A 26476-nucleotide genomic window follows, 5' to 3' on the forward strand; every position below is an offset into this window, starting at 1 on the left:
AAAATAAATGTAGAAGGGAAACCATCTCCTCTGAGAAGTCTTCCCTTACCTCTGTATCAAAAAACACTCCTGTGCTACCTCTGGACTTGGTTCATTAGCACTCTGAATTGTGTCTGGAGGCCCCAGAAGGGCAGAGGTTAAGAAAGTATTCCTCTGTATCACCAGCAACTAGAACAGCATCTGGCATAAACGTCCGTTCAACGTATCTCAAAGCTCCATCTAAATCAAAACTAGGTCAGTTATTTTAACTGTACTCTAATCACTACCAAAATAAAAAAAAGAAGCAACTTCAAAGTCTCGGCAAGTATACAATTAAAATATACTTACTGTTTCGAAAGTATTCAGTATCATCAAAGGGAAAAAAACATTAAAATAATCACCACAATCTTGAAATCTGATAGGCACAGGTCTTGAGATGGACTGACAAAGGCTTGCTGGGGGCCCGCACTGATCAAAGTTCACAAACATTTCGTATTTCCATTTTAAAACCTCTTTGACAAAGGTGTCAGAGATGGACTGTGATGACAAGAGAATGTTGACTGGAGTGGAAGCGGAGAAGGATTTGCTTTCACCAAACGTCAGTTTGTAACCTTGCCTGTTGGAATTATTTAGAGTCTGAGGATGAAGAATATTGCACAAACTCTTCACTTCACCCACCGGCTTTGGAGACAACACAGAGGCTGGCTGTGGGACTTTCAAAACAGCCTGTGCCCCACTTGACTTATTTTTCAGAGCTGGTGGAAGTGCAGGGGTACTTTCCAAAGACTTGGAAAGATTAGCAATTCGTGAGGTACTACTTGAGCTAAAAATCTTAGCAGTGGAAGGTCTCGAAGGCTTAGATGCAGAAAGAGGCAAACCAGGTTTACGAAATACATCTTCATCGGCTGCTTTGGCTTCACAGTGTTTTGCGCAGTATTCACCCTGGTTTTTCGGTGTTTCAACACAATCTTTGTACTTACATTTTGTGCTACTCCAAGATTCCAACTGATGCCGACTTACAGAATCTTCTTCCGCCTGTGCTGTATCTTTGCCACGAATTACTTCAATGAGTTTCTCATTTCCGTTCTCCATCTGTGAACACAAATCCATATCTTCAGGATTGTGCTGTGTCAGAAATATATTCTCATCTTCTGTATCACTGTTCGAGTCCAGCTCTCCGTCTTTCAAAGTTGCCAACTCTGAACGATGTACTGTTGGGTCACTTCCACCTAAGGGGTCGGCTGAAGCAGAGACATTTATTTCATTTGTTGGTATTCTCCCATTTAACACAACAGAAGCACAGGGGCTCAAGAGGCAAGTATCATCTGTCACTTGAGAGACATATTTTGTTTTCATGGGTTCTGGTTCTGAAGACACACGTTTTATTGACTGTTTCCCAGTGGTGTGAGCAACCACCTCAGTTCCTCCTTTATAACTGTAATCTGAACCATCTGATTCTGGGACAAGTATGTCAGAATTCTGTGCTGCACACGGCCCTGCTCTTGTAGTCTCTTTACTTTCAAAATCCGAAAGTCCTTGTCTATTTTTTTGTGATTTGGATCTCATCTGCCTTCGCAACTGAAGATCTTGACTTGTCAGCAGTTTCTTATTATTTTTGACAGAGAGAGTCTGAGGGGAAATTAACTTAGTCTTTTTTCTAGTATCAACCACTCCAACAGTTTTGCCATGGTGGCGTAACTGAACTAAATACTCTAGAGATCGCTGAGACAACTCAAATGCCCTACGAGGAGCCTTCTTTAGACCAAGTTTCTCAACCGCTGAAGTTGGTTCAGGGCACTGGCGCAATTTCTTTGGTGGAACTATAGCAGGAGTTGTCCTACAACTTATGTAATTTGAACTTTTATTCTGCCCTTTCTTGGTATCTGAATGCGCTCTCTTAGGAGTTTTAGAAAGTGGGACTCTCCTAATGGGTTTGGAATAAGTACGAAGCTTTGGAGAAGACTTCTTTAGTGCAACTGTAGTGTCTTTGTCTCTCTGAACACTTGAACTGGGACTTGTCCTTAGGTCCACACTTTCAAAATCATTTTCAGTCAGACTCCTCTCATTAAGAATATCAGGCTGGTCCTCATTTCTATCAGAAGGTGAAGGTCTTGGACGATCTTCAGCCATAGGTTTTTCAAATCGTTTTCGCTTACGTTTTTTTACTTCAATTTCATGAATTTCCCCAACAGAAATACTGCTCTGCGGTTCTGTGTGCTTTTCAATGCCTTCTGCTACTTTCTTAATAACCTCTTCAGATACATAATCTGTCTCATAACCCCAATCATTTGTGATATCAGCTATGTCAGCTGAAAAAGAATTTTTCTCATTCTCTTGAACTGAATTCTTGTCTGGTTCCTGATCTTGCCAAACAGAAAACACTTCACATGGACTTTCAAACTCAAAAAACTGAGAATCCGATTCCTCAAACTGCAAAAGGGACTTTGTCTCCTCTTCCTTTATTAGCTTCTTTTCCACATTCGCACTACCTATTGAAGTATGCTGCTCCGGACATTCTTTCTTGATGCCTATTTTATCTTGCTTAATAGGTCTCTCAAAACCCAGAATTTCATCATCGTCGTCATCATCATCAGAATCTGAAATAATAATAATCTGGCCCCGGCAGGCTTCCCCAGTATTATTCTGGTCACCCAGGACACACCTTCTGTCATCTTTCACTCTTCTTTGTAGCTGGGATGAGCTTTTTTGAGTTGAATCTGATGGGAACTTAATAACACTGGCCTGAGCTAGTAAAGATAACTTGTGGAGGTCTCTGTCTACCTGAGAATCTGTTAAGGTGTCAGACTGAGGACTTAGGCCAAGAGCCTGTTCTCTCAAGTGAGAAGACAACGGACTACTGTTCTTGCTACTTTCCTTATCTCTTGATTCAAAAACAGTCACAGGATCTTTGAAGGGAGAAGTTTTCTTCACAAAAGTGTTGGTCACTTCCGTAAATGAGACCAAATCTTTATCATCAATGTGACATTCCTGTATTTGATAGCTGTTTTCATGGGAAGAGAAAACATCTAACTCTTCACTCTTCAGTGGCTTCTTTTTCAGCAATAAACTGTTTTGAGATTTTTGTTCCCCATTTTTATCATCCAGAATGCCATTAGGATCTAAAGAGAGATTGTGCATGAAGCCGTCCCCTTTCTGACCTCCTGAATCTTTCCTTGAATAGAAACGGTCCATGTTAGACACAGCCAGGTTTTCCTCTAAATTGCCAGTATTACTGACCAAAGTACCTTTCCTGTGTTGCTTCTTTATTACATGTGATAACTTAGCACAGATTTCATCTTTACGTGCCTTAGTTTTTGATTTTGAGGTTTTGCCAAGAGCATCATCCTTGAAAGAGAAATCATCAGTTGATGTGGATGCCTTCTCCAGAGATTCAGTGCTAGAGCTGGTTAACAAACGTGTTGACATGATTATTCCTCTGTCACATCCCCTTTCTGGATCATTCCTTGAAGTACAATTCTCTTTCACAGACTTCTGCTTCCCTGTACTTTTTTTAACTTGATCTTGACCTTTTTCAGTGAAAAGGTTTTTACTACTCTTCTTTATGCATGACTCGGCTGGGACATGATCTTCTAGTTTCCAGTCTTTTATAAAATTTTGCTCATTATCCTCTTCTATAGTGTTACTTGCTTTGATCAATATATTCTCTTGCATCTGATAGGTCTCCGCTTTCATTGGTTCTTTAGGAAATGTTGGGCTGGAGCTTTCTAAACAGGGCAGGTCTTTATTAGACTTCCTATCTATTTGTTCATTTTCTTCTTTACTGTAAGATGCAGGAGAGCTTTTACATGCAGGACTCAGATCCACAAAAGTGTTATATTGAGGTACTTTGACTTTTATGTTTTTAATAATTTGCTTTAAACAAGTTTGTAATTCATGGGTTTCCTGAGTAGTCAACTGCCAACCTAGCGATAAATTTCCACGCAGAAATAAATTGAGCTTATCCCAGAATCGCTTACATAGAGTTTGCTGCCCAAGCTGATAACCTTCTTTAAGGAGACTTCTAATCAGCTGTACACAAGCCAGCTGTACAGAATTCGATGGCATTGAATGCAATGACAGAGATGATATCATTGCTGTTCCTTTGGAGCAATTTCCAGATGACTTCTCAGAACTCCGTGCAAATGCAGTGGTAGGAAGCTTGGCACATTTTACAACGGCTTCTACCCATTGCTGGGAACTAACCCACAGCAGATGCAGACATTTTTTATGTCTATGCAGCTCAATCACAGACACCAAAATTAGAAGAAAAAATTCAGTAACTTTGTCACACACAGCGTCTGTTTGGTTGAGGACATCTTTGACTTCGGAGTGCAGATGATGAATGACCTCCACTATATACGCCACACCCAAATCCTTAAGATCCATGAGGGACTGAACAAAAGGGATGAACCACAGAAACGTGCTGTTATGAACACGCATGTCTTGACCAATATCGGACTGAAGCACACTGGCTAATGTTTCCATCTCTTCATACATGTTAGGACAATAATCTGGGCAAATGGCTGATCTCCACCCCGAATCCTAAAATGAAAGAAATACAGACGTTAGACAAGCAAACAGAATTCATGACAGATTTAATACATAGCTATAAACAAGAATATATATCGCCTAGTTTTCCCACTTTGGTTCACATATATACACATGCCCCCCCAAAATGGAAAACACAGTTCCATGTTGAGGTCAAGGGTTCATGAGTACCCCTCCATGCACTCTGGTCTTCTCTCCATTAGCAGGTTTTGATTCCAGTCACGTCACTTACCTCCCTCATCCTGTAACCCTTCCACCCTTCCTAACTGCCCTTCATTTTTCAAAGTATCACCCTGTAGTGAGAGTCCATTTTCCCCATGTGTATCTGTTCAGTCAGAAACCCCTTACGCAGCAATGGATTCCGAACAGCTATGTATCGTAAGATCAGTAATTCAACTAATTATGTACAACATTGCCTACACAATACAAAGGTAATACAGGATCATGTGAATTCTCAAAATGCTTTGTACCTTTTTGGTCTTTTCGGGATTATAATTGTATACAATCTGGCTGCAAGTCACCATATCCAAATATGACTCTGGTTCTAACTTGGTCCTTAAAGAGTAAGAATATATAGAAATTACTGAAATGAAAAACAAAAAGGAGAAAACCCTATTGCAAGTCAGTTACAACAGACTTCCTCGTTGAGATTATATGACTGAACAAACCTCACGGAGCTGTTCCGTATATTCTGGATCTCCTTATTGTAGCTCACATTGTTGATAATGGTCTGAAATGCCTCAATAGGATCGATACGTTGACCCCAAACCTTGGATCCGAGGCGATCCAGGATCACCATGAAACAGTGTAACGCTGGCCAGAAAGGATCCACACTATCATCTGAAACACAACAGAGTGAGTGCTGGATTACAAAACCGTCAGAAAAAGATGAGGACGAAGCATTCTCTATCCGGGCAGCAACAAAACTGAGAACAAAGCAGCAAATTTAAAACGAAGTGCTGCTAACCACAGGGTTTCAGAAGCCTGGTAAACTTTCAAGTTCATTGTGCATTATTTTCAAGCTATATATACACCACTAAGAAATTTTTAAATGGGGAACAAACTGAGATAGTCGAGGTAGACTCCCCTCTCTCACCCCGTCTGCATACCGGAAGCAATTCTTCCTACCGAACAAAGCGCATGATACAAGAAATCCTGGTTTAGCGTGATCGGAATTGTGTGTGCCATCGGACCGCAGTAAAGGACTGAATCCTTTAGCTAATATTAGGCTAAGCAGATACACACCCCTTCATTCATCCATATCTCAATGTGGCTTTGTTACCTACTTTTCATCCAAATGGCAGGAATTCCCATTACTGAGAAGCTCTTGCCCCCAGTCCTCTCCCTCTTCTCTACCAGATACGCAGTGGCAAAAGACCGCCCCACTCAAAGGCCTTCAAGTGCTCCTTAATGTCTTCCAAGAAGTCAAAGCCCTCTGTCATGCCCTTACTTTTAAGATCCTACTCTGTTTCTTTCAGCTTCATTTTTCACACTTCCATAATCATACCTTATCTACAGCAAAAACCGCTGGCTTTTTCCCAAGAACCAGAATGCCTTCACTATTAGCACCACCCATCAGAATCATCCTTCCTCAAGCCCCAGCTCAGATGCTCCTACTACACCAAACGTTCCCTGGTCCCTTACTCTTCTCTAGCATTCTTCTGACACAGCTGCTCCCTCTCTATCTCACTGAGAGCTTATCTGGTCACCTAGAACTTCCTGCTTTATTTTCCTCAGGACTCTTAAACTCTACTTGCTTCCTTTCCTGCAGATGACACAATGTCTCATGTCCAGTAAGCTCTCAAGTAAGGAACAAAGTCATCAGTTGAAGACCATTATGAAAGGCTTCTTAAAGAGAGGACTCCCATTCTGAAGGTGGTTAGGGAAGTCGGATTAACAGAGAAGACAGAATTGTATGGGAAAGGCACAATGGAATGAACTACAAATGTAGTAAATACTGGTAAATGAATTAGTAGTAACTTTAAGAATAACATAGCAAGAAAAGGTATGTGATCACAAAAGTAACACGGGGGAAAGGGGCAATGGGTGTCAGGTGGTGGAAGCCATGGTCGAGGGAGCTCCAGGATGAGCAGGAGTACCATGAGATGCGCCAGCCCCCAAAGGCAGGGCAGAGGACCCAGCTTCTTACCACAGCTGCTCAGACACACTACTGGAAGCTCAGCATATGTGGGCGCCCCAGCCAGCAGCAGAGAGGGGTGCAGGGGAGCCACAGAGACGCCCCTTCTGATACCCCCAAGGAACGAGCCGACCCCTTCCAGGCTCCAGGAACACCCCAAAGCAATATGAAACCTGTTCATAAGAGGAGTCAAGGTGCTCGTTTCGGCAGCACACATATAGTAAGAGGAGTCAGGAATGCGTTTCACCTGCTCAACTAACCACACACCCTCCAATGATGCCTCTGAATGGTCCCGAGCGCTTGTGGCCAGGCAGAGTCAGGCAGGAGCCAGAGTCAGCCTGGGAGTGACGGAACTGAGGCCATCAGTGGTCTGACGGTGCACCAGGGACAGTATGCTGTATAAGGTTGCTGTGCTACCTGCTACCTTCTCCCCACCTGGTCTTCCATCTGTGGTGAACATGAGCTCTTTCCCCACCCCAAAGAGTAACATTTACATATCTCTCTTAGAATCTTGTACAAATGAGTTTATATCCACACGGGAATTGCCTAAAGAGAAGTGAATGTGGGGGGAAAATGATATCAAAGGATCTGACACGCTTGATATTTACTACTTCATCAAGATTAGAAACATTCAGGGACACCTGGGTGGCTCAGTGGGTTAAAGCCTCTGCCTTTGGCTCAGGTCATGATCCCAGGGTCCTAGGATCGAGCCCTGCATCAGGCTCTCTGCTCAGCAGGGAGCCTGCTTCCTCATATCTCTCTCTGCCTGCCTCTCTGCCTACTTGTGATCTCTGTCTAATAAATAAATAAAATCTTTAAAAAAAAAAAAAGATTAGAAACATTCAGTACAGATCTTTCCTCATCAGCTTGGCACAACCATGAGCACAAGAAAGTGAGGGTATAATAATAAATATTACTACAAGTTTTACACTCTGTTTTCTAGACTATCTGAACAGCACTGTCCAAGAGTGCTTTCTGTGCTGATGGAAAGGTCCCTGACCCACACTGGGCAATATAGTAGAATATAGTAGCTACCGGGTATATGCGGCTACTGAGCACTGGAAACACACCTTGTGGGACTGCAAAACCGAATTCTTTATTTAACTGTAATTAGTTTAAGTGGAACCCTAGAGAACCAAAGCGAAAGGAAGAACCAGGAAAAAGGAAGACCCTGAGACAGGGAAGGCTTTCTTCACAATTTTAACTACCATGTCATTAGAAATGTATCTGCTAGGGGCGCCTGGGTGGCCCAGTGGGTTGAGCCTCTGCCTTTGGCTTGGGTCATGATCTCAGGGTTCTGAGACTGAGCCCTGCATCAGGTTCTCTGCTCGGTGGGGAGCCTGCTTCTCCCTCTCTCTCTGCCTGCCTCTCTATTTGTGATCTCTATCAAATAAATAAAATCTTTTTTTTTAATAAATAAAATCTTAAAAAATATATATACATATATATAGATGTGTGTGTGTGTATATACACATATATATGAGGTTTGATATATATATCAATATATATATCTAGATATATATACAGATATACACATATGTATGTATATATCTGTATATATATCTGCATATATATATCTGCTAGTCTTGATTCTACCACTAACTGGGCATTTCAACATGAAACAGTTAACTTTCGTGGGCTTCAGTCTCCAATTTTATGAAGGTTAAGGTACAGAAATTTAAACTCTAAAGGCCCCTTCCAATTGAGAAATGTGAATCTGTTAACCAGACAAATGTTCACTCTTCTTTTGTCCACACCATACACCCAAATTCTTGCAATGACACTAACATTGTACATCACAGTATTTGAAAGCATTTCGCAAATAAAGGTTATTACCATCTGACTGCCTCTCCATGGTGTGAAGTATTGACTGCATGAAATCATTCTGTTTGTCTGAGCCCAGCAACAGTGAGTCCATGGCCTGCTCCTCCAGAATGGTCAGCAACATGCATATACCTGTAAGATCATTGGCAGTTTTCTTGACTTGATTAAAAAACACAGCGCTCATGCCTCTCTGGCTCAGTCGGGAAGAGTAACAAGGCGGTAAAATGAAGTAAACCAGCATCCAGTTCCTCAGACACTTAAGTCTGAGATAGTCCTACCCAACTGCTCCCAAGTAACAGAACTTTAGACTGACTTGAAAGTAAAAGGAGGAAATGGCACAAACTTGGTTAAAAAACAATTTCTAAGATGACTACCACACAATTTTTATTTCCTCAAATCTAAGGTGCCTTCAATTTTAAGATCACCATATCCTGAGTACTCATCCTACTAAATATGACGTATGACTCTAAGACTCAGAGTAAGTAAGTAGGGTAGAACTATTCTGGGTCAGTGTAAAACCGAAAACCAAAGCTATTATCCCTTTCAACCAGGAAATATTTTACAGATGGGAAAATCCCTTTTAAAATATATCAAACCTCATTAAAATCAACTGCTATACTAATGTTTTGTTATACGCAGTATTGCTTTAAATAAGAGATTTGCCGTACTTGAACATCTACCTCTTACAAAGATGGTTTCTAGGATAAATAGTGTTTAAGAACAGGATGTGTAATGACTCAGTTAATTTTAACAACAGAACAAAAATTGGGAGCCATGAAATCCTTGATCAGATCACAAGAAATCACTTCCTTTGCATGATACTCATTAAGAATTATAGAAAAACAGCGTTATGTTTGTGTAAAACAATACTTACCTAACCAATAGTTTTTGTAGTTGGTGGTATCATACATGTGTGAGGGCAGAAGAATCAGTTTACCCTTCTCGAGAATAGAAGAAGTATAAATGTCTGGACTTTCCAAAAGTCCCAACTCAATGACTTTAAAAAGGCAAGTCAAAACCTCCTGCAAGTCATAATAATCATCTCTGTCCACTTTTCCCAAATTTCTTGCGGTCAGGATAGCCCAACGCCGAACCTAAGAGCATAACATGTTCACTACTTCATTCAACAGATAATTGTCTACATGCAGCAAGAACCTAATTAAGAAAATAGGATTCTCTATAGATTTTTAAAGACCTGAGATATTAATACATGCAATGGGTGGACCTTATTTTATCCTGATTTGAACAAACTAACCCTAAAAAAGCATTTCTGAGATAATCATTTTGATTAATTTAAACAACAATCAGAAATATAGAACGGTGCCTGGGTGGTTCAGTCAGTTTTAAGAGATCAAGCCCGGTATCAGGCTCCCTGCAGGGAGCCCATTTCTCCATCGCCCTCTGCAGCTCCCCCTGCTTGTGCGCTCTCTCTCAAATAAGAAATAAAAATTTTTCATTAAAAAAAATACATATACTAAGGAATTATTTTAGGTGTGGTGATTTTTTAAAAAGTCCTTGTCTTTAAAGAGATACTGAAGTATTTTATGGATGAAATGCATTTCTGTGATCTCCAGTATCTAAGAAACAGAAATTATAAAGTGAAGAAACTGGACAACACCGTGACTAGCTGATCAAAACTACCATAACCACGAAGGGCAAATGTTATGGCTTGCATCTGTACAGGACACTCTGAGAAGGACATCACGTCACTTTTATGGAGCACCCCAGCTGGGAATACACAGCCTGACTCGAACAATAAGCAAACAGCAGACAGACCCAAAATGAAGAGCATTCTATTTTTTTAAAAGGGGCGGAGGCAGGGATGACAGCACACTTCAGAAATGTCATGAAAGACAAAGGCTGGGGGAACAGCAATCCAGATGAAGGGAGATTCAAGGAGCGTAACTAAGTGTAAGAGCTGATCCTGGCCCAGATACTGGGAACTTAACAATTCATGAATATGGCTTAAGGTGATACAGGTATCTCCTACTGTTTTTATTCTTGAGATTTTTCTGAAAGTGGGACTTTCCAAACAGTTAAAAAACCAAACCAAACCTAGGGGCTCTGTGCGTACCTATACACCCTGGTCACCACACACGTAGTCAGACGACTGTGGACAACAAGTCTGACTCCGTTTCCTCATCTAAGAAACGTGGGCTGTAAGGTTTTAACAAGTTAACATCTGGAAACCATGCAACACTGTACCCAAAACACAGCAGACCTGAACATTTATGATCACAAAGAGCCTTCATCTGAGAAAGCAGTGTGTCATGTAACACTAGGGACTGTCCGAACGATGCGAAAAGGCACAAGCCGACTTTGCACAGAGACTGCAGGCGGTAAAGGACCCCCGCTGTTTGAAAGGTCTTGTTTCGCCTTCTCTCTTGGGCACCTTTCTAGACAGACAGCTACCACTCTTCAGCACGAGGAAGATACCGTCCCACTGTTCTGGTTTTATTCCTGTCACCAAGCAGCTAACTGCAGCTCTCCCGCAGGGAGTCTTTTCTCCGGCTCCTCTAAAACCCTTGTCAGAGGCACCTGGGTGGCTCAGTGGGTTAAAGCCTCTGCCTTCGGCTCAGGTCATGATCCCAGGGTCCTGGGATCGAGTCCTGCATCGGGCTTTCCGCTCAGCATGGAGCCTGCTTCCTCCTCCCTCTCTGCCTGCCTCTCTGCCTACTTGGGATCTCTGTCTGTCAAATGAATAAATAAAATCTTTTAAAAAAATAAATAAAAGGGCGCCTGGGTGGCTCAGTGGGTTAAGCCGCTGCCTTCGGCTCAGGTCATGATCTCAGGGTCCTGGGATCGAGTCCCGCATCGGGCTCTCTGCTCAGCGGGGAGCCTGCTTTCCTCTCTCTCTCTCTCTCTCTCTCTGCCTGCCTCTCTGCCTACTTGTGATCTCTGTCTGTCAAATAAATAAAATAAAAATCTTTAAAATAAATAAATAAATAAATAAATAAAAAATAAAACCTCTGTCTGTAGTGTCCTGTGGTATTATTAGTGTGTGTTGGTCTGGCTTTTTCTTTCATTTTTCCACCTCAGAATCTGGAGAATGCTTCTGTTTTTTTCATGGACTCTAAGAAGCAACGCACCATCATCTCTTCGTTCTGATTCTTTCCTTCGCCAACACAGGGCAAACGGAGATTACATCTTCCCACTATACCTGCCGCCAGCTTTCCCTCTCCATCCCTGTCTGTCTGATTTCTAAGCAGCCTGCTTGTCTTCTAAATTCATTAACTCTTCAGCCACACCTAACTAGCCATTCAATCCATCTAAAATTAATTTTGTGTGTTTCATTTCTACATATTTTAATCGAATCTTTAAAAACTATTCCCAGTCTTTGGACCGTGAGTTTTCAAGTCTCATTTATTGAAGCACTTTATATTCTGTGTCTGATCATTCTAGTAAAGAGTTCTTTGGGTCCCCTTTCTTGTTTTTATTTCTACTCATACATAGTGGTTTTGCTGTTTTAAAATTTTGCCATCTTCAGTTGGGATGTGTCTGTGGGAATCTTGCAAGGACTCAGTTGATGTGTCCCACTGGAAACATCTGCAATGGTTTCTGCAAGCGTTGAGCAAGCAGGCAAACAGGAACTTCTCTTATGAAGAGAGGGCTTTGGTTACAGTTTTCAGGGAAACCTTTTTTCCTCACCCAGATTTCAGAAACAGACACATTTCTGTCACCTGTGGATTATTTTCCACTACCTTTTTGACTTGAGAGATGGCCCATCAAAAGTCTATTTTATGGGCACCTGGGTGGCTCAGTGGGTTAAAGCATGGAGCCTGCTTCCCTTCCTCTGTCTCTGCCTGCCTCTCTGCCTACTTGTGATCTCTGCCTGTCAAATAAATAACTAAAAAAAAAACTTTAAAAAAACAACAACAACAAAAAAAAAGTCTATTTTATGGTAGAGCCTTTAACTCCCTATCCCAATGCCTTAATATACATCTGTTAAACCCAAATTTCGTCTAAATTTGAACATTCCTTTGAACACCTTTTTTGGATGAGGGTTAGGGAGTAAGACCTCAGAATTAAGACTATCACCTTTTATTCACAACAAACTTTCATCTTTGGTCCATGCATAACACATTTTTAATTTTTTTTTTTTTTTTTTTTTTTTATTTATTTATTTGACAGAGAGAAATCACAAGTAAGCAGAGAGGCAGGCAGAGAGAGAGGAGGAAGCAGGCTCCCTGCTGAGCAGAAAGCCCGATGTGGGGCTCGAACCCAGGACCTGGGATCATGACCCGAGCCGAAAGCAGTGGCTTAACCCACTGAGCCACCCAGGCACCCCAACACATTTTTAATTTTTATTATTAAAGCAACATGTATCCATAAACTCCTCATCCAACACAGAAACTAAGGTCCCTTCACTCTAACACGCATCTAACTATATGGGGCCCTCCACGCCCCCTATTCTTCCTGCGCCTTCCAACCTGAGGTCACCATCATCTCCAATACCACGTTCTTCATCCCCTTGCTTATTTTTTAATACAGTCATGGTACCTACCTGCAACTTTTTAAAAAGGGTTTTAATACAGTCATGGTACCTACCTGCAACTTTTTAAAAAGGGTTTCTTCCGGAGCACCTGGGTGGCTCAGTGGGTTAAGCCTCTGCCTTCGGTTCAGGTCATGGTCCAGGGTTCTGGGATCTGGCCCCGCATCTGGCTCTCTGCTCAGCGGGGAGCCTGCTTCTCCTCCCCACCCCCCACCTGCCTCTCTGCCTACTTGTGATCTCTGTCTGTCAAATAAACAAGTAAAATCTTTTTAAATAAATAAATAAATAAAAAGGGTTTCCTCCTATACATCATCTTTGGAAACTTTATTCCACTTACAATGTTCTATTACCAGAATTCATCCATTTTGTTTTGAGTCAACTGTATGAATTGCTGCGTGATATTCCTATGTGAAGACCCTTCACAATTTATTCACCGAAGGTTGCTTGCAGGTTTTGGTGAACTCTGAGGAGTGTGCTATGGAATTTCTTCCACGTGCCGCCTGTTACAAATGTTCAAGAGTCTGTCTCTCACATATACACTCAGGTAGGAAACTGCCAGATCACAGGACAAAGGAATGTGCAAATGCAGATGAAGCCAAACTAATCTCCGAGGTGTTGCCCCAATTTGCACCTTCACCAGCAACAAGGTCCTGCAGATCCACATCCTAATACCCGAAGCCCCAGACTAGTGCGCACTGCAGAACTCTCACTGCGGTCTTACTACTTCCTTGTTGTTAATGTCAAACTGTCCTTCATAGGTCTATTAGCCACAGAAATTCCTCTTCTGGGAAATGCCTGTTCAGGTCTTCTTCCATTTTTCTTCTGGGGTTTTGTCAGTGTTGCCTATAGTTTCTCCCAACTTGTAACTTGTCTTTTCACTTCAAGATTTCTTTTGATAAACCAAAGTTCATTTTGATATAGTCACGTTTATCAGCCTTTCTTTATAACCAAAGCCCAATGCTTTCTTTTTACGAAAGCTTTCCTTTCCAGAAAAAAAAAAAAAAGCAAGCTTTCCTTTCCTTAAAATCTCAGTTCTACCTTTATTTTCTGCCAAGAGTTTGGCCATTTTATCTTTGACATCTAATCTAGAGTTTTTAAATACCTGATGTTTTAAGGATAGGATTTAAAAATATGATTTTCTCCATAGAGATACCTTTGTATCATTTCCATTTCAGTCTTTCTTTGCCCCATTGATCTGACACATCATCTCTAACAAATACCAAAGATTTAAATATGAATGACTCTGTCTGAGTCTCCATTCTATTCCACCGGCCAAACTGTCTGTCTGCACATCAATATCACATTGTCTTAACTATCAGAGCTTTGTAGTAGGTCTCCCTCATTCTCAGAAATGTCCTGGCAACTTTGGATCCTTCCTCTTCCATATATGTATTTTAGAAACATCTTAACATGTTACATTAAAAACCCTGCTGGAATTTATTTAAAAATACTCTGAATCTATAGATCAATCTGGAGCAAAAAGACAGATCTAAGTTTTCTTATTTACAAACACGTGGTCTTTCTTTACTTATTTAAGTTCTTTCATGTGTTAATTCAATTTTTTTAAAAAGATTTTATTTATTTATTTGACAGAGATCACAAGTAGGCAGAGAAGCAGGCAGAGAGAAAGGGGAAGCAGACTCCCCGCTGAGCAGAGAGCCCAATGCGGGGCTCTATCCGAGGACTCTTGGATCATGACCTGAGCCGAAGGCAGAGGCTTAACCCACTGAGCCACCCAGGCATTCCTTGCACCCTATGTTTTAAGTGTTTGTCTTAGGAGCTACATGGACTTTGTTATCCAATCTTTGTCTTTTAACTGACAAATTCAGCCCACTTATATTATTATATACTGATATTTTTAAACCTGTTTGTATGTATGAACTTCTTCTATTTCTTTTAAAGCATTTTCTATATAAATTCATTATTTAAGATAAGTCACTACCTAGCTCTGCCCTTAACCAGATGAGAACCTAGCATGCACGCTCTCCCCTCTTTTGTCTCCTTGCCTGCCAACCTCATCACACTGATACCACCTAGTCCAAGTTTTCACTTTCCTTGAACTTAGTTTTTCTTTAAATAATAACCTTTATCACAGTATTCAATCAACTTCATACATTCCTGACAACATCTTCTGAATTCTTCTTTGTTAAGGATTTCATTCGACAGTCTCACACCAGCAGTGCAAGACTCTCAACCACTGGTCACTTAAGGGACACTGCAGACGCGATCACAAAGCCTTTGAGGGCTTCGCCCAGGTCCTGGGGGCTTGGCTGGACCTGCTTCCTCTACTGCTATGCAGGTGTAAGAAAGACCAGGCCCAGAGGGCACCTTACTATACTTTCTGTCCATTTTCTTTCACAGGCAGGGGAGTCTCAGCTTTCTGTTGAGCACAGGCCTTGATGCCGGTCCTCTGCCTCGCCTGGAGTACACTTGAGTTCCTGTTATCCTGACAAACTACCTCCAGCTACCTAAAGCCACCCAGGCCTCCGGGTTTCCACCATCTATCGCTCAGTGTTTCTGCTCCATTGCTGCTCCACAGAAACATTTACCTTTTGAGAGGGGTGATTATACATTTTTAACAGTTTAATATTTCAAACAAAATATATACGCAAACCCTCTATTACAGCTGTTTGTATGCGCAAAAGCACGTCGTCTCGCCGCCAGCAGTCGTACGCACCATTTCGTTGGGATGGACCAGAAACAAATAGATGCCCGGATGCTTGTCAAAAACCTGAAAGGAGCAATTAGCTTGTTCCATCCGACAAAGTGCTTCAACACATAATTCATCTAAACAGAAGAAGGAACACAGTAAATATAAAGACCTAGATCTTAGCTTATCAAGAGTTCCTAAATCTGGCTCTTTTGCTTGTTCTCTGAGTAAATAAAGTTGTTCCTTTTTTTTTAAATGAGGCATTAAAAATGCTGATCACGTAACAGTATTTACCCATCTAAAAGCCTAACCCAGTGTGACTGATCATCATGTGTTCCTATAAGCTACCATGACTTTAGTGATACACACTTCTTCTCTTACACCTGGCGTAATTATATCCACAGCGTATCTTCTTAGAAGTATGGATATAAGTCCAGTTCCGTTAGGATTCTACATTTTTATCCACATGGACTTTGTTTAGCACTAGTGATAAAGTGAGCTTTCCCCCCAAATGACAATTTTGTCCTACTCTGATTTATTGAATAATCCACTTTCTTCACTAGTTTGAAAAGTTACCATCATCAAACAAGCCTCCCAAACGTGGTTGGCTCATTTCTGGACTCGATGCTGTTCCGCAAGTTGAACCATGCTTGCACTGTTCTGATTCCTGCTGCTTTACAGAAATCTCTACAGTACCCTTTCAGAAGTGTCCTCAATAGACTCCTACTAATCTACCCCACCTAATCAATCAACTCTACTTTCTCAAACTTCAAAGAATATTGTTAGTGATGGAGACTAGCTTTGGGAAACAGTGATGATAACAGGAAAAGCATGAAGGAAGCACTTGGGTATTGATGGCTTGTTCCTGTATCTGGGTGCTGGCTATACAGGTGTGTTTGGGGAAAAATCAACATTTATGTACTTTTCTTGAACAGAGTATCCATTAATAAATGCTTGAAAACAGACTTGTTAGAATTTTAAAACCTAATTATCTAGAACTTATTTAGAAAGAATTGATGTATGTAAACAAATCTTTAGATCTACTTTTCAGTGTGCTGAAAATACAGAGCATAAAGAAGTTAAACAACATCACAAGGAAACAATCTAAAAAATCCAGAAAGTGAATTATACATACATTACAGGGTAACTATATGGTCTCAAGAAGTCAAGGTTATGGCAATAAATAAATAAATAAATTTGTGTACGTGTACAGGTCGACTGTTTTGCATTCAGAGAGATATACAAAATATGAACCAAGGCAATATATGGTCCCTGAATGGATTCTTATTTAAACAAACCAGCCAAAAACCTCATTTTGCAACTACTGGGAAAATCTGAATATGGACTAGATACTAGGTAGCTTAAAGTAATTGTTTTTTTGGTGTGTGCGGGGAAGGTATGGCTTTTTGCTAGATCACAAAAATGTCTTCATTTTTATGAGATTCATATTAAGAAATGCAAATATAAATGACCCAAATCTAGGCAGCCATAATGTGGCACACAGTAGTAATTAGTGAAAATTACTAGTGACCAATAGTTCTCAACCACGGATAGTTTTGCCCTCAACGCTCCAGGGTCATCTGGCAATATGTGGCACCAGTCTGGCTATCATCACAACAGGGGCAGCGGGAAGAACGAAACACTACTGGCATCCAGTGGATGGAGGCCAGGGATACTGCTAAAGATCCTACAGCGGGCAGCGCAGCCCCACAATGACGAAGCACCCAGTCCAAAATGTCACTATGCCAATGCTGAGAAACTCTGCTACAGACAAATTACAGGAATGAAAATTAACTTAAGGACAGATGAGTAAATGTGTGATAAAACAAATGCAGCAAGACTTTAGCAACTGTAGAAACTGCACGATATACATACGCGTTCACCGTATCATTCGCTTTTCTGTATCTTTGGAAACTTGCGTACTAAACTGTTGGGGAAAAGTATGACGTATCCTAATTATGTGTTTAACAGATTTTCAATACCGATAAAACTAAGCCTTTACAATTCTTAAAAAAGACTGATAAAACTTGTAGAACACTCATGATACTCACTAACACGCTCATGTAAAAGCAGATAAGGATATTTCAGTATTTCAAGAAGAGGAACTCGAAGCTTATTCTCGAAGTCTTGGCCAGTAAAGTCGAACAGCTGTGCCTCTCCATTGTTGTCTACTATATACAATTCATCATCGTCTCCAATTTCTGCCTTCATGGATTTTTCGAAGTGATTTATGAGACGTAAGGTTTCTAATTCCCATAAAACCTACAGAAAAAGGAAAATTTGGGGGCAGTGTGCTTTATACCTTATTATCAACAGAATACTGGATGTCATGATGTTTTTAGAAAGCTCTCTAAGTATAAAAATACAGAAGTTTAGGGATGCCTGGGTGGCTCAGTGGGTTGAGCCTCTGCCTTTAGCTCAGGTCATGCTCTCAGGGTCCTGAGATCAAGCCCCACATCAGGCTCTCTGCTCAGCAGGGAGCCTGCCTGCTTCCCCCTCTCTGCCTGCCTCTCTGCCTACTTGTGATCTCTCTCTCTCTCTCTCTGTCAAATAAATAAAATTGAAAAAAAAAATACAGAAGTTTAAAGAAATAGTAAATATCACATTAGATTTGAAGAAAAGAGTCATTAAACAAGGTCACTTTTAAGATATGAGTACATACAACATGAGATGTGTAAACACTGAGTTTTGCATAAATATTTCAACATCCCTTATCAAAAGGGAATGATATGGAGCCTGGACGGCTCAGCTGGTTAAGCCTCCAGGTCTTGATCTCAGGGTTGTGAGTTTAAGCCCTAAGTTAAAGAGGTGGGGGGATGAGAAGTTGAAGAGTCTCTGTCAAAGGCATGATTAGGCCTTCTCTAGCTTCACTTCCATGGCCCAGCCATAAGTACCCACCTTAAAACATTAGCTTTAGCGTAAAGACACTGGTTAGGTTCATAACTAGGAAACTATATAAATGCAAAGCTTTCCTCAACAGATTCGTAAGTAATCAGCCTCTCCTCCTTTCTATATATCCATACATAACTCTACAATCTGGCTGTGTTTTTCATGTAATAAACCAAATAATCAAAGCCACATGTTTTAAATTATACGTTTCACTTTGGTTACTATGACCAGCAAACACACCCTAAGAGTTTATACCATTTACCCATTAAAAAATGAAAAAAGAAAAAGGAAAAAGGAATCAACCAATAAAATAACCCAAGCCAATCAGATACATGAAAGTAACACTACCGAATATACAGACTTAAAAACATAAACTGAAAAAAACCCATACGTCATTTCTTAAGGCTGTTTTATATCACAATGACTAAAAGTGAAGGATCCTAAAATTCTGCTTTAGGTTTTCATTCAATTCCATCCGTCAATCCTGGCTCCTGAATGTTTCCAAAAGAGTTGAGGCTTCTCCTCTTCGTTGTTACCAAGCTCTGAAAAGTACTGTCCATCGGATGTAAATTACCTCATGCAGGAATGGTAAATCGTCCCTTGCTCTGTGGTATTCGGCCACACACTCTAAGCAGTAGCAGAGGTCTTCATCAGCTGTTTGAAACTCGCCGGAGTGGGTCCTGGACGCATAGCTTTTCAGGAAGTCAACGGTGGAAATGCCACCTGGTGTACACCAACAACATGTGCTCATTCTGCACCTGCATCCAGAAAAGACAACCTCTAAACACTAAAGAAAAGTAACAACACTTCAGGCCTCTTCTGTGGGACTCTCCTCTCCAATTTAAAATGTGCCTCCACCACATCGAGAAAGTCCTGCTGGCCAGCTTATCAATTACTGCCTAACCTCAAATCTGAACCCACTCTGAAGAACTTTACCTTTGACACATAAAAAATATGACGAAACGAAAGCACTTTGTTACTAAAAAACATCATGCAATACACAACTGTACTATAAAGCAAGCTCAAAACTGTGTGGTACGGATAGAAAATTACAGAGACAAAAACTTGTCAATGCCTTCAATGTACAGATTTTGGAGTTTTCTAGTGATGTACTGGAGCCAAGTCAAAAGTTCAGGGAACCTTTACATTCTTAGAAGACATTTTCCCAGAAATTCATGGAAATACAAATATCCATTAAGTATTAATCCATACCAATAACAAAAACACAAGAGAACTTTCTCTGATTTAGAAAGTACAGATACAAGAATCTGCACACATTGCGTATGAACTGCTGCCCATAACCCACTGTAAGCTGTATTAGCTACAAATGTTAACCTATTGCTACTAAGTTTGATATTTAACGATTTTTGACTATCTGCAACTTTCGGTTTGTATAATACCATCAAGCCTCCACCATCCAAACTCATGTGAAAGGGTTAAGCTAAACTAATTTTCCAAATCCTAGCAGTCTCAAAAAGAGCAAAGTAACAGGACAGTACCAGGAACAGGAGGAAATCCCAAGAACCAAACGCATCAAAAGTTTTCATAAAGATACACAAATGAGAAAGGTTTATCAAAACTACAGACAGCATGGAAATGCGTGGATTAGGATTAGCAAATGGTTCAATGGAGGCCAAAATCCAAAGAGATCTCCAATTCCAATAAAATGTAATAAAAATAAGATACTATGTTTTTATTCCTAACTAAATGCATATAAAAGTAAATACGAAACTCGCCATCAGTAAACAGTGTGTCACGGCTAAACATGGCTAAAAATACAAGGGGAGCCTCCAAATACCATAAAGAACTCAAAATCCAAAAGTTTGTGGGCATGTCAAAGAAATAATTGCAGCCAACTTGAAAGAGCTCTGGATGGCCAAAGCTGAAACAATTTGATCAATAAAACGAACAACGTAACTGTGGATTATAACCCATAGCACAGATGCACCTGAGTCTACCAGGTATCACTAAATGACTGCATGAACAAACAAGGGTGGGAGACCAACCTTCTTTACAGAAGAATTCCAAATAATACCTACAGATACTCTCCATTCCAAGAGGTGGAGCTTAATCCCGCCCCATCTTGAGTGTGGGCTGGACTTGCTGACTCACCGCCAAAGAAGAGAGTATGGAAAGGGAGATACTGTGACATTACAGTGGAGACAGCTGGCAAACACACACTTAACCAAGTAATCAAGGCTCACCTCACTGTAGTTGATAACCCCTCACCTAATGTACTGAGGAAGGAACTTCAATTGTACGATGCTTCTCCAAACCACCCCCTCCCTTCTACGCATGAGAAAAACATCAGACAAACCCAAAGTGACAATTGTCTACACAGCTATCAGCCAGTCTGCAAGAAGGAAGAAAACTACACCCAAGAATGAAGCAAATGCTCTTTCATATGGAAATGATTTATTGGGAACTGGGCCAGAAAAATATCCAAGCCTGATCTTCAGAAATTTGACCTTAAGGGAATACAAGCTGGTACAGCCACTTTGGAAAACAGTGTAAAGTTTCCTCAAAAAGTTAAAAATAGAGCTACCCTGTGACCCAGCAATTGTACTGCTGGGTATTTACCCCAAAGATACAGACGTAGTGAAAAGAAGGGCCATCTGCACCCCAATGTTCATAGCAGCAATGGCCACAATAGCGAAACTGTGGAAAGAGCCAAGATGCCCTTCAACGGATGCACGGATAAAGAAGATGTGGCCCATATGTACAACGGAATATTACTCAGCCACCAGCAAGGATCAATACCCAACATATGCATCAACGTGGATGGAACTCGAGGAGATTATGCTGAGTGAAATGAGAGAAAATTATCATATAATTTCACTTGTTTGCGGAACATAAGGAATAGCATGAAGGACATCAGGAAAAGGAAGGGGAAAATGAAGGGGGGAAATCAGAGGAGCAGACAAACCATGAAAGACTATGGACTCTGAGAATCAAGCTGAGGGTTGTAGAGGGGTGGAGATGATGGGTAGTAAGCCAAGTGATGGGTATTAAGGAGGGCACGAATCACACGGAGCACTGGGTGTTATATGCAAACAATGAATCATGGAACACTACATCAGAAACTAATGATGTACTGTACGGTGACTAACATAATAATAAAAATTATTAAAGAAAGGAAATTTGACCTTAAACTAACTATCCAACAAATATAAAATATCATCCTATATAAGACGAATCAAGTTGCAAACCCAACTGTAAACTATCCACCAACAACTAAGTCCTTTTCCTAACTGGACGTGACATCTTCCTCAAGAAAATGAAAACTGGGTAGCAGGACATAAAAAAATCCTACCTTTTTTAATGTGAAAAGCACAGACATACATAAAGTCCATAAAGAGATATATAATGTATTGGTGGTTTAAAATTCATGGGATATTCACAGGAAAGAAATATCTAAAACATTTCTTTTCAGGGAGGGAAAAGGAACAATAAAAGGTTAAGAAACACGGCCAAGTCACTGAATATCCAGATATGGAAACGCAGCAGTGTGATGTTTTTGAATGCATTATCATCCTAAAACTCAAGAGTGAAAAAAATCTCTGCTAACAGGAAATCAATGACATCTTGATAGAAAGTGTATTTCACTGCTGAGCGTTTTTTGGCATAATGCCAATTCCTAAAATAGGCTGATTTTTAAAAATTTCTTTCCTTATTTTCTTCTCATATCGTTGTTGAAAAATTATTTATGAATACATAAGTAAAATCAAATACATGCATTTGTCTTGTGAATTTTTTTAATTTACTGAAGTACTAACTATGCTTTCTTCACGCTTCTGTAAAGAACTCAGGGTGACTTTCAACATTAAAGCTGAAAAGGACATATAAAAAGGGACATTTAGAAAACATACAGAAAAGGACACTAAAAAGGAGAAATCAAAACTCATTTAGAAGAAAATTTCACTAAGTCCTAAATTAGGAGCTTCCAAAAAAAGAGCAAAATAAATAAATAAAAATAATGTGAGTTACACAGTCCTCACTTGAAAAATAGAAAAAGTCTGCTAATTCAGCTGGAGAGTCCGACTCTTTCCTGACCTAATTTTAATTCAATTACATCCTACATCCTGCCCACGTGTGCAGCAAACTAGGGAATACCAGGTAACATAATGGATACTGTGGTTCTGCAGAATATAAAATTATTTTATTCAAGGAAGAGTTCCTTATACCTAAAATGCCAGTAACATAAATACTATGAAATTCAAAGTCTGCAGAAGCTGTTTTCTTCCGGTGATCTCATTCAAAGTGGGGCGTGAACTTAAAAGATCTAAGATCTGAGAACAGAAAGTGAAACGCCCTGGAAATTTCTCAAACATCATCAGTTCTATCAAGCAGGATTTATGCAGTCAATCAAAACTTTGGAAAAATTAAGGATGTGAAGTACAAATAAGCTAGTATAACTTTAAAATAACACTTAACGACAACAATAAAACCCTTTCTGCTAAGAAAATTAAGGAGTCTTACTTCACTCACTCAGAAAGCTAGCCTACTTCCATACCCCAGAAAGCAGAACTCAATTTTCTTGCCTGTCATGTAAGAGATGAATGCCATGGGCCCTAGAATACAGAAAACAGTGCGACAGAGCATGTCAACAACAGAAACAGTTTCTAGGATTCCTCTCAAAAGGCCATAAATAGGTGGTTATGTCGCCAAATCTGAAATCATCACTGGCCTGATACTTACGCCAAAAAAAATCTAAATGAAGTATATCATGTTTCTTTTACGGGAAAATGGCAGATAGATGACCCTAAATCCTGTTAAGTTTTTGCACAACTCAGGTCTCCTGAAAGTCAGTTTTGTTGATTTTGCTGGATTTTAACTGCTTGGAACCATTACGGAGTTAGAGACGGTGGTGTCCAGGGACCCCTCTAACAGAAATAAGAGCCGCACTCTGGGCACCACCAGAAAGAGAGCGGATTTGTCAGAAATACAGGATGCTTCACCGACTTTCCAGACTTGCCCTGAGGATACCTTTCTCAATATTAGCTGGCCAGAAACTTCAAAGAGCAATCACTTCCCTCTACCCTTCTCAGATAAACTTCTTGAAAAAGTCATCTAGATTCACTTCCTCGACTCCTTGGCAATCTGGCTTCTACCCTCACATTTCACTGCGTGTCTTCCCAGAGTCCCCAGACGTTCTTGACTCACCTCCCCTGGAGCATATGGAATGCCCACCATCCGTTCTTCAGCTAGGACGACATACCAACCTCCTCTCACTTCCTCTACCTCATCTCCTTCACAATCACCTCCTTTTTTTCTCCGGAGTTTCTGAAGGCTTGCCTCAGCACTCCTCGCTCGACATCCTCTTCCTGAGTGACCTAATTCAAACCACGCTTCCATTACCACCTGTAATGAAGCCACCCAAGGACCAAGGATGCAGGTACCACTCTCAGTGTGATGATTCACTCTAACGGAGCCACTCAATCAGTGACAGCTCAATCAGTAACCTAACCTAACCTAACCTAACCTACAGTTTCTAGTCAATATCCAACCTCGGGAAGCCAAGCTCACCTGACAACCACGACAAAGTCAAAACACAGTGAGACCCTCCCCTTAAATCTGTTACTCACACTGTGTGCTGACATTAGGATCCCTTCAGTGCTCGAATCAGTTACCTGGTAATTATCCTACAGTCTCCCTCCCTTAACCCCCATCTTCATGAATTCTGTAAAGTCCATCTCCCTTATCGTCTCTGCACTTTATTCTCAGTGACACTGCCACCGCCTGAATAGGATGAATCTATTTTCACCATCTGTGTGGATTACAGAAGCCTAAATATCTCTGCCTCTGGTTTCATCCACCACCAAGATTTCCTCCAAAATGCGGGTGAAGGGCAAACCAAAAACTGAGTTTTGCATTCTTACAGTCCGGGGATAAAGTTCTAATTTCTGACCTCCCCAACAGAAGGCCTCCCTAACCTGGCTTTGGCATTTCCTGCCACTCTCCCTCCCTTGCTCCTCCGAAAACGCTTCGTGGTATGTGGCATCCCCTGCCTTTGTACAAGCTCCTTCAACTGCCTTCAACATCCGCCTTTCATCCCTCCGCCTGGTTCTTCACCCGAAATGCACACCGGAGTCACCAAAGGAACTAAGAGAGGAGATAAGTAAAATTCAGATTCCATTTTTTAAAGGAACGTCCCCAGTGATTCTGATAAAAAGATCTGAGCGCTTCCTGCCTGCCGGGCGACCCTGAGCGTCACCACAGCCCTGGGCTTGTCGGGAGGGACCCGTCCTCTCCCGTCTGCCTGTGAGGACTTCTCCGCTGTCCTCTCGGGCCTGGCACGGGTTTCCATCAAACCCGGCGCTCCCAGCGCTCACTGGGGCGGTTCACTTTGGTCTCCCACCCCCACCGGCTCCGTCCTCACCAGTCCCGAGTCCGTCAGGGCAAGGGCTGTCGGGCAGGTTTCTGCTCCAGTGCTTCACACGTACTAAGGGGCGGGAAAGTGTCCTAAACGTTTCTTTAAAAAACAAATACCTGGGCTAGCGGCCTACAGAGAAGTGATGCTCAGCCGAGATTCCGAGGCTTACTTGGGAGCGGGTGAGGACTTGCGCTCACACATACCCAGACTCCGGCCCCACGAGAGCATTTCTGGAATAAGACAGAAAACGTCCTCATCAGTCCTGGGAAGCGGAGGCAGACGGTACCAGCCGGTCAAACGGCTCGGGGAGGTCCGCCGGCCGGCCGGGGGCAGCGCTCGGAACACGGTGCGTGCGCTTCCGACTCCGCAGGGGACCGGCGGGGCACCACGTCCGACACCCCCCCGGTCCGGAGAGCAGGGAGCCGAGCCCTCGGGCCGCCAGTACTCTTCCTCACCGGGGCTTCTTCCCCCTGCCAGCCCCGCGCCCGGTTCCCGCCAGCCGGAGCGCGTCTTCGGCCCCTCGCAGCCCCGGCAGGCGCGGAGGCGGACAGAGGCCCTCCGCCGGCCGCCGGCGCCTCCAGGCCGGGAGGGGGGCCACCCGGGACCCGCACTCTCTCCGGAAGTGGGAGGCGGTCTCCCGCGAGCCCCCGACGGCTCCCCGAAGAAACTACGCAGTGGCCAGACCAAAGGCAGCTCGCACGAGACCGCAGAGGAGACGACAGCGAGGAAGGGGCAGGGGTCCCGACGCCCGGAACCCCGGGTTGCAGGCGGCGCCCGCGGGCTGCTCCCGCCTCTGGCGCCGCAGCCCTCCTGAGGGAAGCGGCCCCGCTCGCGCCGCCCCTCCCCCACCCGCCCGGGCCTCACGCGCCGCGGCGGTTACTCCACGCGGCCCCGCGCACACTAGTCGCGCACGAGCGCTCACGCCCGCCGGGTCGCGGCCTCGAGCCCACCGCTGTCCTCACCCCGCTCGGCCTCGCGTCGGCCGCTAGCCCATCTCCATGCCTCGGCTCAACAGTCGGCCGAGGGCGGATGCACCGGCCAGCACCCGGCGCCTCCGTCCCCACCCGGTCGCCCAACCCGGGGCCTCCGCGCGCGAAGGCCCCGCCCCCCCCCCGCGTGCGCGCGGCGTCGGCCCAACGCAGGCCCCGCCCCGACTGCCGCGGGCTTGTTTTGGTGTGCCGAGGGGCGGGGTGTAGGAAGAGGCGCACTCGGGCTCCGCCGCGAGGCCGTGACGTTGACGCAATTTCCGGGCTGCCGGGCTCGGCCAATGGAGAGCGTCCGTGTTGCGGAGGGCGTGGCATCGGCTGCGGAGCAAAGAACGCAGCCCCGCCCAGGACTTGCTTCCGGTAAGGGCCGCACGCCGGCCCCCAGCCCCGAGGGGTTCGGGCTCGGACGCTCTTGCCTTTTTGGTTCCGTCCCTTGTCTTCTCTTTTCAGTGCCTCAGGTGCTTCAACACGGTGTGCTACAGATCGAGGAGGACTTTTTTCTTTTTGATCGCCTTTAAATACCTAAAATATAATAATACGTAATCAGCACCTACTTTGGGGGCTTAGAGACTCCTGGGACTACAGAAAAAGGATTCCC

General features: G+C 42.6%; 1 protein-coding gene across 4 annotated transcripts in view; it reads right to left on the minus strand.

Moving 5' to 3' along the window:
* Positions 1-26022, minus strand: part of SETX (senataxin) — an 84834-nt gene extending 58812 nt beyond the window's left edge. The window contains exons 1-11 of one of the 4 annotated variants that reach the window (XM_047701128.1): positions 25855-26022; positions 25009-25122; positions 24453-24621; positions 19094-19277; positions 17682-17892; positions 15658-15767; positions 9363-9582; positions 8501-8620; positions 5196-5367; positions 4998-5082; positions 328-4521 (exon numbers count right to left, since the gene is read on the minus strand). In XM_047701128.1, coding sequence (XP_047557084.1) covers positions 328-4521; positions 4998-5082; positions 5196-5367; positions 8501-8620; positions 9363-9582; positions 15658-15767; positions 17682-17892; positions 19094-19277; positions 24453-24520 — 5364 coding nt within the window. In that variant the 5' untranslated portion in view covers positions 24521-24621; positions 25009-25122; positions 25855-26022. Of the gene's footprint in view, positions 1-327; positions 4522-4997; positions 5083-5195; positions 5368-8500; positions 8621-9362; positions 9583-15657; positions 15768-17681; positions 17893-19093; positions 19278-24452; positions 24622-24898; positions 25123-25854 lie in introns of all 4 variants that reach the window. The other 3 variants (XM_047701124.1, XM_047701126.1, XM_047701127.1) reach the window with 3 other exon arrangements.
* Between the last annotated feature and the right edge of the window lie 454 nt (positions 26023-26476).

The sequence above is a fragment of the Lutra lutra genome, chromosome 13 (genome assembly GCF_902655055.1).
Source record: "Lutra lutra chromosome 13, mLutLut1.2, whole genome shotgun sequence".
NCBI lineage: Eukaryota > Metazoa > Chordata > Mammalia > Carnivora > Mustelidae > Lutra > Lutra lutra.